The 14,231-nt window shown below is 41.7% G+C and overlaps 1 protein-coding gene across 2 annotated transcripts in view; it reads left to right on the forward strand.

Moving 5' to 3' along the window:
* Nucleotides 1–14,231, forward strand: part of DOCK5 (dedicator of cytokinesis 5) — a 280,813-nt gene that overhangs the window by 215,155 nt on the left and 51,427 nt on the right. For both annotated transcript variants that reach the window (XM_019966376.2, XM_070794944.1), the window contains 7 exons: nucleotides 3,754–3,848; nucleotides 5,738–5,816; nucleotides 6,722–6,822; nucleotides 9,240–9,298; nucleotides 9,613–9,767; nucleotides 11,429–11,514; nucleotides 13,894–14,053. In XM_019966376.2, the coding sequence (XP_019821935.2) occupies nucleotides 3,754–3,848; nucleotides 5,738–5,816; nucleotides 6,722–6,822; nucleotides 9,240–9,298; nucleotides 9,613–9,767; nucleotides 11,429–11,514; nucleotides 13,894–14,053 (735 nt within the window). The remainder of the gene's footprint in view (nucleotides 1–3,753; nucleotides 3,849–5,737; nucleotides 5,817–6,721; nucleotides 6,823–9,239; nucleotides 9,299–9,612; nucleotides 9,768–11,428; nucleotides 11,515–13,893; nucleotides 14,054–14,231) is intronic.

The following is a 14,231-nucleotide window of genomic DNA, read 5'->3' on the forward strand; positions in this document are numbered from 1 at the left end:
ATTAAACATCCCTGAAAGTGGAAATTCCCTGATGGTCCAGTGGTTAGGACTCTGCGCTTTCATTGCTGTAGTCCGAGTTCAGTTCCTGGTCAGGGAACTAAGACCCTGCATAAAACAAAACATCATCCCTGAAGTTATCATCTTGTCTTGTGAAGCAATGGGCTGGATATGGAGCTGGATTAACAATTGAGGTCTCAGTAGACTAGACTTCCTTTGGGTAACTTCCATCATTTGTGCATATTCTTGTCTTGTCTTTTTTATGCTCTCAATTGTCCATTTTCTGCCTTTTTTATATGGATAGCATGTGGCCAGTACTCTCAAGGATACCCAGCTCTTTCCCTGCCAGTCACTGTCCTTTCTGTGAGGTCTACATGATGGAAAAACATAACAAAGAATTGGAGAGAAAGTTGCGGTTGTTGTTCCATCTCCAAGTCATGTCTGATTCTGCTACCGAATGGACTGCAACATGCCAGGCTCCCTTCTCCTCACTGTCTCCCGGAGTTTGCTCAAGTTCATGTCTATTGAGTCAGTACTGTTTTTTATTATTAGTTGTAATCGATCCAGTGGTGAACTCTCAGAATACTGTCTTGGACCACAATAAGGTATTGTGGCTTAGTCTGGAGACTTTGTGGACTTCCACTTCGACCATGCTCTCGCAGGCAGGCTGGTACAGGAGTCCATAGCCATCCTTAGCTGCGCTTCCAGAAATCTGGGTGAGAGAATCACAGAGGAGAGGAGAGGGGTTGAGAGGTGGAAGCTGAGGGTAGTGGTGTTTCTCTTCCGTAGGCAGATGGTACAGTGTGTTTAAGAACACAGGCTTTGGAATACCGGGGTCTGGGTTTGAATTCTGAATTCTAGTCTGCTTCCCTCTGCGAAATTTTGGACAAGCTGTTTAACCTCACTGAACCTTGGCTTCCTCATGTATAAGACGGTACCTACTGGGGAGGGGAGGGGGTTAATGTGAGTACTTTTTAAAAAAACAGCTTTATTGAGATATAATTCACATTCCATATAATTCACCCACTTAAAGCATACAATTCATGGCTGTTTAGTATATTCACAGCATTTGCAGCCGTCACAACTCTGTAATTCTAGAGTATTTTCATCACTCCAAAAAAGAAATGCTTAATGTAAATACTGATGGCTGGACTTACGGAAAATGCCTCGCTTTGTAAGTGTTAATACCTACGAGAACCAACTACTTACAATAATAATTATGATGTTATACTATAACTGTGTATAATAATTTATTATTACGTAAGATAAAATTAATATAAAAATAGTGACTTCTTGGGACTTCCTTGGAGGTTCACTGGTTAGGACTCTGCATTCCCATGCTGGGGACCCTTGTTCGATCCCTAATCAGGGGGACGGGGCGGGGAATGACATTTTTTAAGATTTCCTTTGAAAGCAGGTAGAATAAAGAAATTTATAGTAAGTTCAAACACCTGGTAATTTGGCTCCATTAAGTAAGCAAAAAAAATAACAACAACAACCCTAAACTCAGGTTTAACCTTTGTTTTCTAGGTCGATGTGAACTTTTCTCCCAGCATCATCTAATTAAAAAAGGATTATTGCTCCCAAGGGAACAGTGGTCATTAGTGGGAGAACTGCCGGGTGTGGCTAGGCCTTTCAACCTTCAGTGGACCCTCCTTTCTCTCTGTCCTACTGCTTCTGAAGAAATCACTTGAAGGACCCTGGGAAGCAGGAGAGAAAGGAAGGCCTGGGGAGACCTGTGAGCTGCCCTTCTTATGCCATCACTGTTCACAGTTCACTGAGAGCGCCTAGGGCTGAACGTAGTCGGTGTCAGAAGCAGATAACCAGCATTTTACATCCTCGCTTCACAAACCATGAGCTCCTGTTGACTTGGGGGAAAAAAAGCTAATGGAATAGTTAATAAGTAATGGGTGCACGTAAAATGTACGATGAAAAATTGAAAATCTTGTGCACTAAATGATTTAGTCTGCACTGAACCAGAAGGAAGATTGCAAAGCACAGACTTCGGGGCTGTTATTGTTCCTGATCCTTCGCTATTTGGCCTCCGAAGTGCACTGGGTAGCCATCAGGACTAGGGCCTCTGAGGAATATCATTAGAAATAGAACCCAGGCCCCCTGCCTGCACAGCCCCGTGTTCTTTCCTTACTTGCTGAAACTGCACGGTTTAGTGCCAGAGAAATTGGACTGGGTTTTCATCTCAGGAATCTGAGTGGAAAATGTCTAAATTTAACTAACTAATAAATTTAAAAGCTTTCCAAACTTTTAAGCGCTGATTTTTAGCCTGATTTTTCTTTTTCTGAGTTACTTTTTTCCTCTTCGCCGCCTTGTGAGTAGAACGGCTATTTTCTCGATCCTGGGCTTTTGTTAATTGTTACAGTCATCATGGTCCGCTGCTGACATCTCTTTTAAGGAGCCTTTAGGACCCTTCTCCCCAGGCTACCCATGGAAGCATTCCTGGAATAGGAAGAATCCTGACTCTGCTTCTTATTTATAGCATTTTGTTTCCGTTCTTAGAGTAATAAGGAAGAACTGGACTCAGAGTTGTTAGAAGTATCAGTTTTCTCAGACTCAGATACAGAGAAGAAACTGGTAGTTACCAGAGGGAAGGAGGGCAGAGAGGTGGACAAAAGAGGTGAAGGGGATTAAGAGACCCCAACTGACAGTTTATAAAGTAAATAATTACCAAGGATGTACTGTCACAGAGGGTATTCAGTCAATAATACTCTAAAAACTCTGTAGGGTGACAGATGGAACTGGACTAGGTGTGATGATCATGTATAGAACCTTTGAATCACTATGTAGTACACCTGAAACTAATAAGATACTGTGTGTTAATTACAATTCAATTTTTAAAAGATTCCAAAAAGTTAAAAAGAAGTGTCAGTTTTCTCACAATTGGTGGATGCTTTTGAAATGCAGTAGATTTATTCAGATAACGTTTGGCAGTCAAGCACTAATGATATTATGGCTGTAGACTTGGGATCCAGAACCCAAAGGTCTGGATCCTAGCTTTCTGCTTCTTGATTTCTATGGCCTTAAGCCAATCATTTAATTTTTCAATAGTCTATTTTATAATTTATAAAATTTGTGCAGTTTTTTTTCATTCTTGTCTCCCTCATCAGATTATGTGAAATTGTTAGTCACTTAATTATATCTGACTCTTTGTGACTCCATGGACTATAGCCTGCCAGGCTTCTCTTCCATGGGATTCTCCAAGCAAGAATACTGGAGTGGGTTGCCATTTCCTTCTCCAGGGGATCTTCCTGACCCAGGGATCAAACCCGGGTCTCCTGCATTGCAGGCACATTCTTTACCATCTGAGCCACCAGGGAAGCCAGATTATATGATATAAACATCAAATCATAGGACAGCTCTAAGAATACTGTATTATATATACACTGCTATATTCAAAATGGATAACCAATAAGGACCTTCTATATAGCACAAGGAGCAGTGCTTAATATTTTGTAGTAACCCAAATGAGAAAAGGATTTGAAAAAGAATATGTGCATGTATGTGTATAACTGAATCACTGCTGTACACTTGAAACTAACACAACATTGTGAATCAACTGTGCTCCCATATAAAATAATTAAAAAAAAACAAAACACTGTGTTATTCCCATGAACCTTAAAAGATAGACTGTTAATGGGACTGTGGCCTTCATGTTCCTCCCTTTCCATCAGTGTAATGCGAGCCAGGCATACGATGTGTAACCCAGTTTTCCCCCAATCATTCCTAATCTGTTTTCTGCAGGACTTCCTCATGGAAACTTTTATCATGTTTAAGGATCTAATTGGAAAGAACATCTATGCTAAAGACTGGATGGTCATGAATATGACACAGAACAGGTGAGACCACCCATTGTGGGGCCGGCGGCATCTGAAAACTTGGGTCGGGTAACTAGATTTCTGAGCCTTGTATAGCACTGTCTTGTCTCTTTGCCTCAGGTCCATCATCTGTAAAGTAAAGGTTGTCCTGCTTCTATGGTCTTGGTGTATGCCCTCCTGTTCTTGATTTCATCCAGGCTATATCAGTCATTCTGACTCGGGCTCTCAACTCTCTTCTTTCTGCTGTTACCTCATCACTCTCATGTGTTGATCATCAGCTCTGCAAGACATCTTTCAGTGCCACCCTGCAGCCTTTATTATCCTAATATTCAAGGCTTTGGCATCCTGACCCACCCTGCTCTCCTAGCCGTATCTTCCACGGTTTCCCACCATATACAATGTGCGTACATGCTAAGTCACTTCAGTTGCATCCGTCTCTTTATGACTCCATGGACTCTAGCCCACCAGGCTCTTCTGTCTATGGGATTCTCCAGGCAGGAATACTGGAGTGGGTTGCCATGACCTCCTCCAGGGAATCTTCCCGACCCAGAAATCGGAAGCCACATCCCTTGGGTCTCCTGCATTGGCAGGCAGGTTCTGTACCACCGGCGCCACCCGGGAAGCCCACATACAGTGTGCGCTACAGCCACACTGACCCCTTGCTGCGCCTGAGCATGCTCTGTGCCTTCCCTCACGTTGGCTGCTTCCGCCTGCAGTGCCTGCCCCATCGCCTCTGGCCATCAGTCTGCCTCCCATTCCTTTAGGTCCTTCTCAAATGCCATCTCCAAAGGAAGCCATTCTGACCTAGATGTCCTCTTCTCTCCTTTTGATTCCCTATACCTATTTGATACCCCCTCCTAGAATTTTCCATGTTCTTTGCTGGGTCTAGGTTCGATTTACAGGTTGCAGGTGAACCCCACCAAGCTGTAACCTTCTTAAGACCAGGAAGTGTCTCTTTCAAGACAAAACCTAAGCCAGTGCTTTGCAGTTGCTGGTCTTCAACAGAGACTTGTTGAATTCAAGTCAAATGAACTGAATACAGATACTTAGGGGCTTCCTAAGTGGTAGGTGGCTCAGTGGTAAAGAATCTGCCTGCCAGTGTGGGAGATGTAGGAGACTCAGTATTGATCCCTGGGTCAGGAAGATCTCCTGGAGTAGGAAATGGCAACCCACTCCAGTACTCTTGCTTGGAAAATTCCATGTCTAGAGGAGCCTGGTGTGCTGTATAGGCCATGGGATCGAAAAGAGTCAGACACAACTGAGCACGCATGCACAGATACTCAGATTCAGGATTTTTCAAGAGCTAAATAAATTATTATGATAAGCATTAAGTCTCCATGGTCCTGATATCTGGTTAGAAAGCACTTCCCGGCTATATACAGATTAGAGAAACAATTGCATCCGAAGTCGTAGACTTTAAAACACAAGCGTCACGATAGAGTAGAAAGAGCTCTGGTCTGAGGCTCAGGAGCTGATCCTCTCAACTGGCTCAACTGTGATGCAGCCTTGAGTGATGCTAGGAGACAGGTGGAGAAACTGGCCTTCACTGTAGACTGTGCTGCTTTTGGTCTCTAAGGATCTTGATAGATCTAAAGGTCTTAGGTTAACAAATCCAGGCTTGATTGGTGGTGGTGGTGGTGTTTTTAACATAGAAAATGTTAAGTCATGTCTGACTCTGTTACCTCATGGACTGCAGCCTGTCAGGGTCCTCTGTCCATGGGAATTCTCAGGCAGGGATACTGGGTAGGTAGCCATTTCTTTCTCCAGGGGATCTTTCCAACCCAGGGGTTGAACACCTGCATTGGCAGGTGGATTCTTTACCACTGAGCCACCTGGGAAGCCCCAGAAAATGTCTCAAAGAGCATGAAGTTTGCCTTATTTATCCAGTGTGTTTTTCTTCCCCCCGCCAGGGTCTTCCTCCGTGCCATAAATCAGTTTGCTGAGGTTCTCACCAGATTCTTCATGGATCAGGCAAGCTTTGAACTTCAGGTAAGCATGCCGTTCACCTAGGAGTTTCTTCAGTTCTCAGCTGAAGCAGGAGGAGAGTTTCATTTTGGAAGACAGATTGCCTCAGCTCTTATTAGAACCCTTACACAGTGCTTGCAGGCAGTCACACAGGTATTCCTCTACTACAAATGGTTGTGTGTCCAGAGAGCAGTGCGTGTACACACCTGTTTGAAAGTCCAGAGTGATAGCAAAACAAGTGACCACTAGCTCCATCTTCATTCATTCATCCAACAAATGTTAGAGAGTTATGCGTGCAGGGCATTATTCTAAGTCCTGGTGAGGGCAGACAAGGTTCTGCTTCCGTTACAGGTACATTTGCTTGGTGATGTGCTTCTGCTGTGTCATGGCCTGTGTTTGTATCTGTGGAACTTTGAAAGTGAAGACATAAGCAGAGGATATTGCATATATGTATACATGTGTATGTGTGCATATATGTACATATGTGTTTATATATGTATGAAAATTTAGGTTGTTTGCATTTTCTGTTATGTTAAATAGCACTTACGTAAATATTTTTTAAATACCCTTATTTTTCCAGGATAAAGTCCTAAAATATTTACTAGTTCAAAAGTTTGGCAAAACACTAGGACTTTTGATAAGTATTGCCAAACTACCTACTATAAATAGGTGCACTTCTTGGCAGCAATTTTCCTTTATCCCAAGAGTGAAACAAATATAACAGTTAAAAAAATTTTTTTAAATCTTAGTAAAGTGTTAAAATTTTCAGGGCTGAATCATTGAAACACAAGAGAGAAAAATGTCCTGTGGATATTACTTTATTTATTAATTTCTGGAGAGTGAATTTCTACTATGTGTCACTGTTTTAGTATGACCCTTACTAATGTTATTTTCCATTTCTTTTTACCCACACAATTAATTTTGAATAGCTCTGGAACAATTACTTCCATTTGGCAGTAGCATTTCTCACGCATGAGTCCCTTCAGCTTGAAACCTTCTCACAAGCCAAGCGCAACAAAATTGTAAAAAAGTAAGTGTCCTCTTAAACTTGCTTATGATTGCGAAGGGAGTTCTTCCATTTCTATTCAGAGCAGGATTTTTAATATCACGGAAATTACTGTTTACTGGCTACTCATATTGTTAGTGACCTTGGTCTTAAAATAATCATTTAATAAACCTCAGATTGCCCCAGATTCACATCTCTTCTCAGGGCCCCATTCATTTTCAAATCAACCATCGCATTCTTTTATAAAATCCCTACATGGAGAGGCACTTAGGCCAGAAAGTCCTCCCATCGCCCAGAACAGCTGCCACCTGCTGACAGCTTATCCAAATTGCAAGCTTAGTGCTGCTCTTACTCATGATTCACAGAGCAGACTCCTTTGGCACCACTGGTCTATCTCCCAGGTTTAGTTACTTTTGCAGAGAAGCCAAGACTAACATATCACTTAAAAATACCCTCCAGATTCCTGGCTTAGTATTCAAAATGGACTTGTGTGCAAGTGTGATGAGAGATTTAGGGAAGATTTTCATTGCTTTCATCTCAAGTCTTTTTCAAAGTTCATTGAGAGCCTAGGAACTTAAAGGCTGTGTAATTAAAAAGGGCTTAAGAAATTTATCATTTGAAGGCTATGACGTTTTTGTTCTATTTCCCTGCTAGCATGTCTGGGATTCTAGGAAAATTATTTTAGCATCCCTCTAACTCTTCCCTTAAATACTAAGATTGGTGTCTAAGAGGTTGAGATTTAGTGACTGCACTTTCAAAGATAAAAGTAAAAACTATTTTGTAGATTTCCTAGTGGGGTGGTTATCAAGAGATATTTGATTTTTAAGATGGACACCTTAGTCTTATTCTTTAAAATATCTTAAATGGCATAATTTCATTCAGGGATGGATTTGATTTTGGTGAAATGAGTTGACACCAAATCTGATAAAGTGGCTAGTTAGGATAAATGATTCTCGTTTTGGTCATTTCAGGAAAGTGTGACTATATGTACAATCCACATAAAAATGTGTATGCATACTGGTAAAGCTAAGCCTTAGGAAATAAAAACATTTATATTAAGGTTATAGGAATGTAAATGAGTTCTTTTTCAGGATTTCTTATTTTTAGTAAAAGCATCAACAGTAGTATTAAAAAGCAATAAGAATAGTTATTTATTGTCCAGTATGTGCCAGTTTGGACTACACATGCTTATATAATATTAATAGTAAAATTAGATACTTTTGTTAAAATGGAATAGTAAGAGAAATTTTTCAATATGATTTTTATTCTGACGTTTGAAGGCATTTCCAAAGCAGGAATTTTGAAAAAAATGTTGGGTGCGATAGTAACAGGAGTAGAGAATGTAGATCTCTGCTGGCAGGGTAGGTCATACATCTGTACTTGAATTCCCTGGGAACAGTCTCCTTATCTGCCTTTGACCCACCCTATTTCCATTTTCTAAGCCCCCAACCTCTGATATGGCATGTTATGTGGAGCAGCCCCCAGCTTTTGTATTCTTTAAAAGATTTCCAGGTGACTCATTCATCTCCACCCAAGAACCACTGTCTAGATCAGTGTTTCTCTACATTTTTGTCCTCCCTTGTAAACTTCTATAAGAAACCTTTTAATTTTATTTTTTTAACTTTTTTCCTCTTTTGTCCATGCCATGCTACATGTGGGATCTTAGTTTCCTGACCAGGGATTGAACCCATGCCCCCTGCACTAGAAACAGAGTCCCAACCACTGGACTGCCATTAAAGTCCCTGGAACCTTTTTAGAAAAATGTTTTCCTAATCACACCCCCCTCCCCGGCAATGAAATATTAATACCACCTATATACTAAATATATCTGTTTATGTACTAAATGTATACCTTACTTTATATGCCAAAGCAGTAAGCTTTTTTTTTTGTCCCCATGGGCCAGTTTTCACCCCTTTGGAGACGTTATCACCCCATTTGAGAATGTATGTCTAGACCTTCCCAATGTAAGCGCTTTAAAGAATGTACCGGTGTGGATAAGGGTTACTCTAATATAAGTATATACAGGCAGCATGTTTGTTACATCATCAGCCATATTACCATGTAAGTCATACCTCATTCATCTTCCTTTTCTTTAGTATTTTATTTATTTTTGTTTAAGAGCGATCAGAGTGTTTCTCATCCTCCTCCCTTCAGTAAGTGTGTTGATCTCATCTTCTCAGTGATTCTTGGCACTTACTTGGCTCCACCTTTTGCTGGACCCCCATCTCTGTGTCTGTGTCCCCTTATCTCTACGTGTATCAGTCTTTTGGGGGCTTATTTACATGTCAGCTGCATCTCTTCATGTGATTTTTGCCTCACTATCTACCTTGAGTGTGACCTAGAGAACGCAGGTTTTCTTAACTCCCCTTATCATTGTATCAGCATTACATGTTCTTGTTTCCACCACACATTTTTCTCGTGGTTTATGGTCTTCTTCCTAGATACGGGGACATGAGAAAGGAAATCGGCTTTAGGATCCGGGACATGTGGTATAACCTGGGTAAGTGTACAATCTGAACACCACTCCTTGTGCTCCATGCATTCCATGAGGAAGTCTTTCATTTTAATTCCTTTTAATTCAGTTAAAATGTCATTTTAATTGCGATTGATTTGTCTGTGTGTCTGGAAGTGCAGGTTGACGTATGGGTCTCTTATGACAATCACGTGTTATCAGAATAGAATATTTAGTCACTCACTTCTGAATTGAATTGCTTTACCCACAACTTTTTCTTTTCTTATGGGCCCTGTGGAGGAAAATTGTAGCACTTTACTTCTGGTGAAATTGTTTAATATCCTCACTTCCTTTCATTTCAGGTCCCCATAAAATCAAATTCATCCCATCCATGGTGGGTCCCATTCTGGAAGTCACATTAACCCCCGAAGTAGAGCTTCGGAAAGCCACCATCCCCATTTTCTTTGATATGATGCAGTGTGAGTTCAATTTCAGTGGAAACGGCAATTTCCATATGGTAAGGAGTGGTGGATCACCTTACTACTGCATGTGGAGTCCAATTCTTTTTTTTTTTTTTCTAATGGAGAATCAGTAGCCTGAACAGTACAAATCAAAGTTATCTAAAATCTTCTGTTTTTGCATTTTATTTTGTAAAGCAGTTAGACATAGAATTAAGATAGCCCATCTTTGGTCCTCAGTTCAGTTCAGTTCAATTGCTCAGTCGTGTCCGACTCTTTGCGACCCCATGAATCGCAGCATGCCATGCCTCCCTGTCCATCACCATCTCCCGGAGTTCACTCAAACTCATGTCCATTGAGTCAGTGGTGCTATCCAGCCATCTGATCCTCTGTCGTCCCCTTCTCCTCCTGTCCCCAATCCCTCTCAGCATCAGAGTCTTTGCCAATGAGTCAACTCTTCGCATGAGGGGGCCAAAGTACTGGGGTTTCAGCTTTAGCATCATTCCTTCCAAAGAACACCCAGGGCTGATCTCCTTTAGAATGGACTGGTTGGATCTCCTTGCAGTCCAAGGGACTCTCAAGAGTCTTCTCCAACACCACAGTTCAAAAGCATCAATTCTTTGGCGCTCAGCTTCCTTCACAGTCCAACTCTCACATCCATACATGACCACAGGAAAAACCATAGCCTTGACTAGACGGACCTTTGTTGGCAAAGTAATGTCTCTGCTTTTGAATATGCTATCTAGGTTGGTCATAACTTTTCTTCCAAGGAGTAAACGTCTTTTAATTTCATGGCTGCAGTCACCATCTGCAGTGATTTTGGAGCCCCCAAAAATAAAGTCTGACACTGTTTCCACTGTTTCCCCGTCTATTTCCCATGAAGTGATGGGACCGAATGCCACGTCTTAGAAGCAGTCTTTTTGGTGTATGTGTTTCCTAAAGCAGCACTCTTATCTCTGGATCATTAAAATTTGACTTTATGCATTTTAATCCTGTCTCTCACAGCTGTTACAGTGGATTAAGCTTTAGTTTTTGAAGTCTTTAGTTTGGAGATCTTAGTTTGCCTGATACCTTTTCCCGTACTTCAGTTTTCTTATCTATCAATACATAGTATATTAGTATCAAAAGGAAGATTTTGCAGCTATGAAGCTCTGCGAAAGCAATCCCATTGTCAAAGACTTCAACAGGAACCAAAATGGAAAGTTAAAACCATTAAGCTATTTTTATATGCGTAGTTGTGATAGAATAATATTTAGGCTAGTTTTCTTTCTGCAATTATAAAGCAAAGGACAAAGTTACGCCAGATCGCTTTAGAAAATGCTGACATGGCCTTGGTGCATTGTTGGGCTTCTCAGGTGGTGCTGTTGGTAAAGAACCCACCTGCCAATGCAGGAGACATAAGAGACCCAGGTTCAGTCCCTGGGTTGGAAAGATCCCTTGGAGGAGGACATGGCAACCCACTCCAGTATTCTTGTCTGGAGAATCGAGGAGCCTGGTTGGCTACTTTCCATGGGGTCACAGAGAGTCGGACACGACTGAAGCTAGCTAGCTAGCAGGTGCATTATTAATGAGTGATGTGAACTGTGATCATCCTCTGTGTATATTGAAGAGAGTTCACAATTCAGTAGAGGGGTGGGTCCTAGTCTAGAAATGTTGGCTGTATGTCTTTCCTGTCCTCTTCTGAGGTTGTGACGTTCTGTGAAATTTTGGCTGCTTTCAGTTTGAGAATGAGTTGATCACAAAGCTGGACCAGGAAGTAGAAGGGGGCAGAGGAGACGAACAATACAAGGTCCTTCTGGAAAAACTGTGAGTATTTCAGAAACAGAATCTCTAGCTGACGGCATCATTTAGTGATGGACGAAACGGGCTTCTGCTGCACTTACAGACCAGTTGAGTACTCTCAGCATCGCTGGGGTCACCACCACACTGGTTTTCCGTGAGGTTCGTGGAGTTGACACCATCCACTGCTGCCATTTATTTATCTGCTGTGAGTCAGATGTTCATGTTTTCCTGGCTAGCCTGGCCCTCAAGAACAGGGCAGATGGAGGAGAGGGGGAGATCGACTGAGTGGTGATATTTTTCCTAGTGTTTGAATTGCTGAAGTTTAACAAAAGTGCTAGCTCCTCTAATTATGGCTTCAAAACAGTCATTTAAAGGAGAAGGGAAAACTTTTCAAGGTCCCCTTAAAATACCTTATGCCCTGGAAAGGATGTCTGGGAACACTAGGTACATTGTCAGTCCTTTTCATTTCCCTCCTTCCATCCCTAACTCAGCTCATCCATTCCCTCCCTCTCTGGCACCCTCTGGCCCTTTTACTCTGGCACCCTTTGCATGTATGGAATAACAATATAAAATAGCATTTTATAAAACAATATAAAAACAGTGTTTCAGAACACTCAGATAAGATTTCCCTGGTGCTCCAGTGGTCAAGAATCTACTTATTAATGCGGGGGACACAGCTTCGATCCCTAGTCTGGGAAGATCCCACGTGCCAAGGGGCAACTAAGCCTGTGTGCCACAACTGCTTAGCCCCTGTGCCTTGAGCCTGTCCTCCTCAACAAGAGAAGCCACCAAAATGAGAAGCTCTCACACCGCAACTAGAGAGTAACTGACCCCTGCTTGCTGCAACTAAGAAAGCCCCAAACAGCTATGCAGATCCAGCACAGCCATAAATTAATTAATTGATGGATTAAAGAATTTTAAGAAACACTTAGATATTAGAGTTAAAGATTGTGCTTCAAATCCCATTTTTTCCACATACTAGGATTTTGACTTTGTATTTATGTGATGCCTTTTTTTTTTTTTTTGGTCATCTACAATAATAGGATCTGTATTTTGGTGAGGATTTAAATGAGATGATGTATTCACATAGTATCTGTTGCAGAGCTCATGCTGGATAAATGTGGGCTGTTCTGGTGTTTGTTGCTGTTATTACCTGCAGATTTCCCTAGCATCCTAGGTTCTAACTACCCTAACTGTTCATTTCTTGTGTTCGCTGAACTTTTATGATAATGGCAAACTCAGTCAACTGTTGATGGAATATGTGCCTAGATCATTTCTGGATTTACCTGCTTTGGGGAAGTGGTAGGCAGTAGACTGAGTTGAGGACAGTGACACTCCCAACTCTATTATTCTTTTTTTCAAAAAATTTTTAAGGAATCTGCACAGAGGATGCTCAGAAATGGAACTGATGACTTGTCTATATTTTGAAGTTCTAGAAATCTGTCTTACTTTGTTTGTAATGGGTGATAAGAACATTGGTTGATCTTTTCATCCTGTATCCGTTTGGTCTGCCTATTTGAGCTTCAAACCTCTCAATTTATCACTTCTGCAGTTTTGATCTCGTACAGGAATTAAATGCTAAAGTTAACCCACACACAGAAACACATAACCACAGTGTTTACAAGTGATAAAACTACACTTAAATCGTGACTTTTCACGTACAGATCTTGTTTTTCCTTCATTCTTTTTGAATCATGAATGCAGAAAAATATGACTGCACAAATCTTCAGTGCTCAAGAATAATTTCAGAGTCTAGTCTAGTGCTTTGAACCCACTTTTTGTCCTGTTCACCAAGTTTTCTTCTGTCTAATCTAAGAAGCTCCTATGTGGGTCCAGAGGGAGATAATTTAGACCAAAAGTTTAACTTCTGTTTACTTATTTACACCTGTGCCTTTTTTCCCTGAAAAATAACACTTTTATGTGAAAAGCCACATGTCTGGATGTTACTAGGTTCCTAGGTTCCTCTAGGCTGGGCATTACTCCAGGACCCTCCAGAGTTCCCTCAGGATGCCTGAGAATAAAGACAGGAAAAAGATGATCCTTTCAAATGACCAGAGGAATCAGATAGTACACACAAACCTCTTGGGCAAAAGTTCTCATTTCTGTGGTATAGACAGAAGAAATAGAAATACTTCTGTTTAGAAATAGAAGTTCAAAGAAGGGCATCATGGGCTGGGATTCTCAGTGATGGTGGGGCTTGAGCTGCAGACCTAAAGAAAATGCAGAACTTGAGTAACAGCAAAGAGCCTTGTAAGTGAAGGCTCCAGGATAGGATAACCTGGAGTCATGATGTGTGTCTCTTGGTCCAGCGCCACCTGCTGCCAGGACCTTGGGCAGCACTCACAGGTGGTGCTGGGATGTAGGTGTGGGACAAGGCATTTTGTCTCCTCCTCTGCCCCCCAGGCTCCTAGAGCATTGCCGGAAACATAAATACCTCTCCAGTTCCGGAGAAGTATTCGCACTCCTGGTCAGCAGCCTCTTAGAGAATCTCCTGGACTACAGAACCATCATCATGCATGACGAGAGCAAGGAAAACCGCATGAGCTGTACTGTTAACGTGCTGGTATGTACCACATCCCTGGGTCCCCAGGAGGGCAGTGCCTAGCGCCCCTGACTGCACAGCTCTAAGTAAATATGGCAGACACAAGGCTCTCCCTTGACAACCTTTCTGAAGTATGTGTCCTGCTGAGTCTAATTGGAATGGCCAAGGGAATTCCCTGGCAGTCCAGTGGTTAGTACTC

This window comes from Bos indicus, chromosome 8 (genome assembly GCF_029378745.1).
Source record: "Bos indicus isolate NIAB-ARS_2022 breed Sahiwal x Tharparkar chromosome 8, NIAB-ARS_B.indTharparkar_mat_pri_1.0, whole genome shotgun sequence".
Classification (NCBI taxonomy): Eukaryota; Metazoa; Chordata; class Mammalia; order Artiodactyla; family Bovidae; genus Bos; species Bos indicus.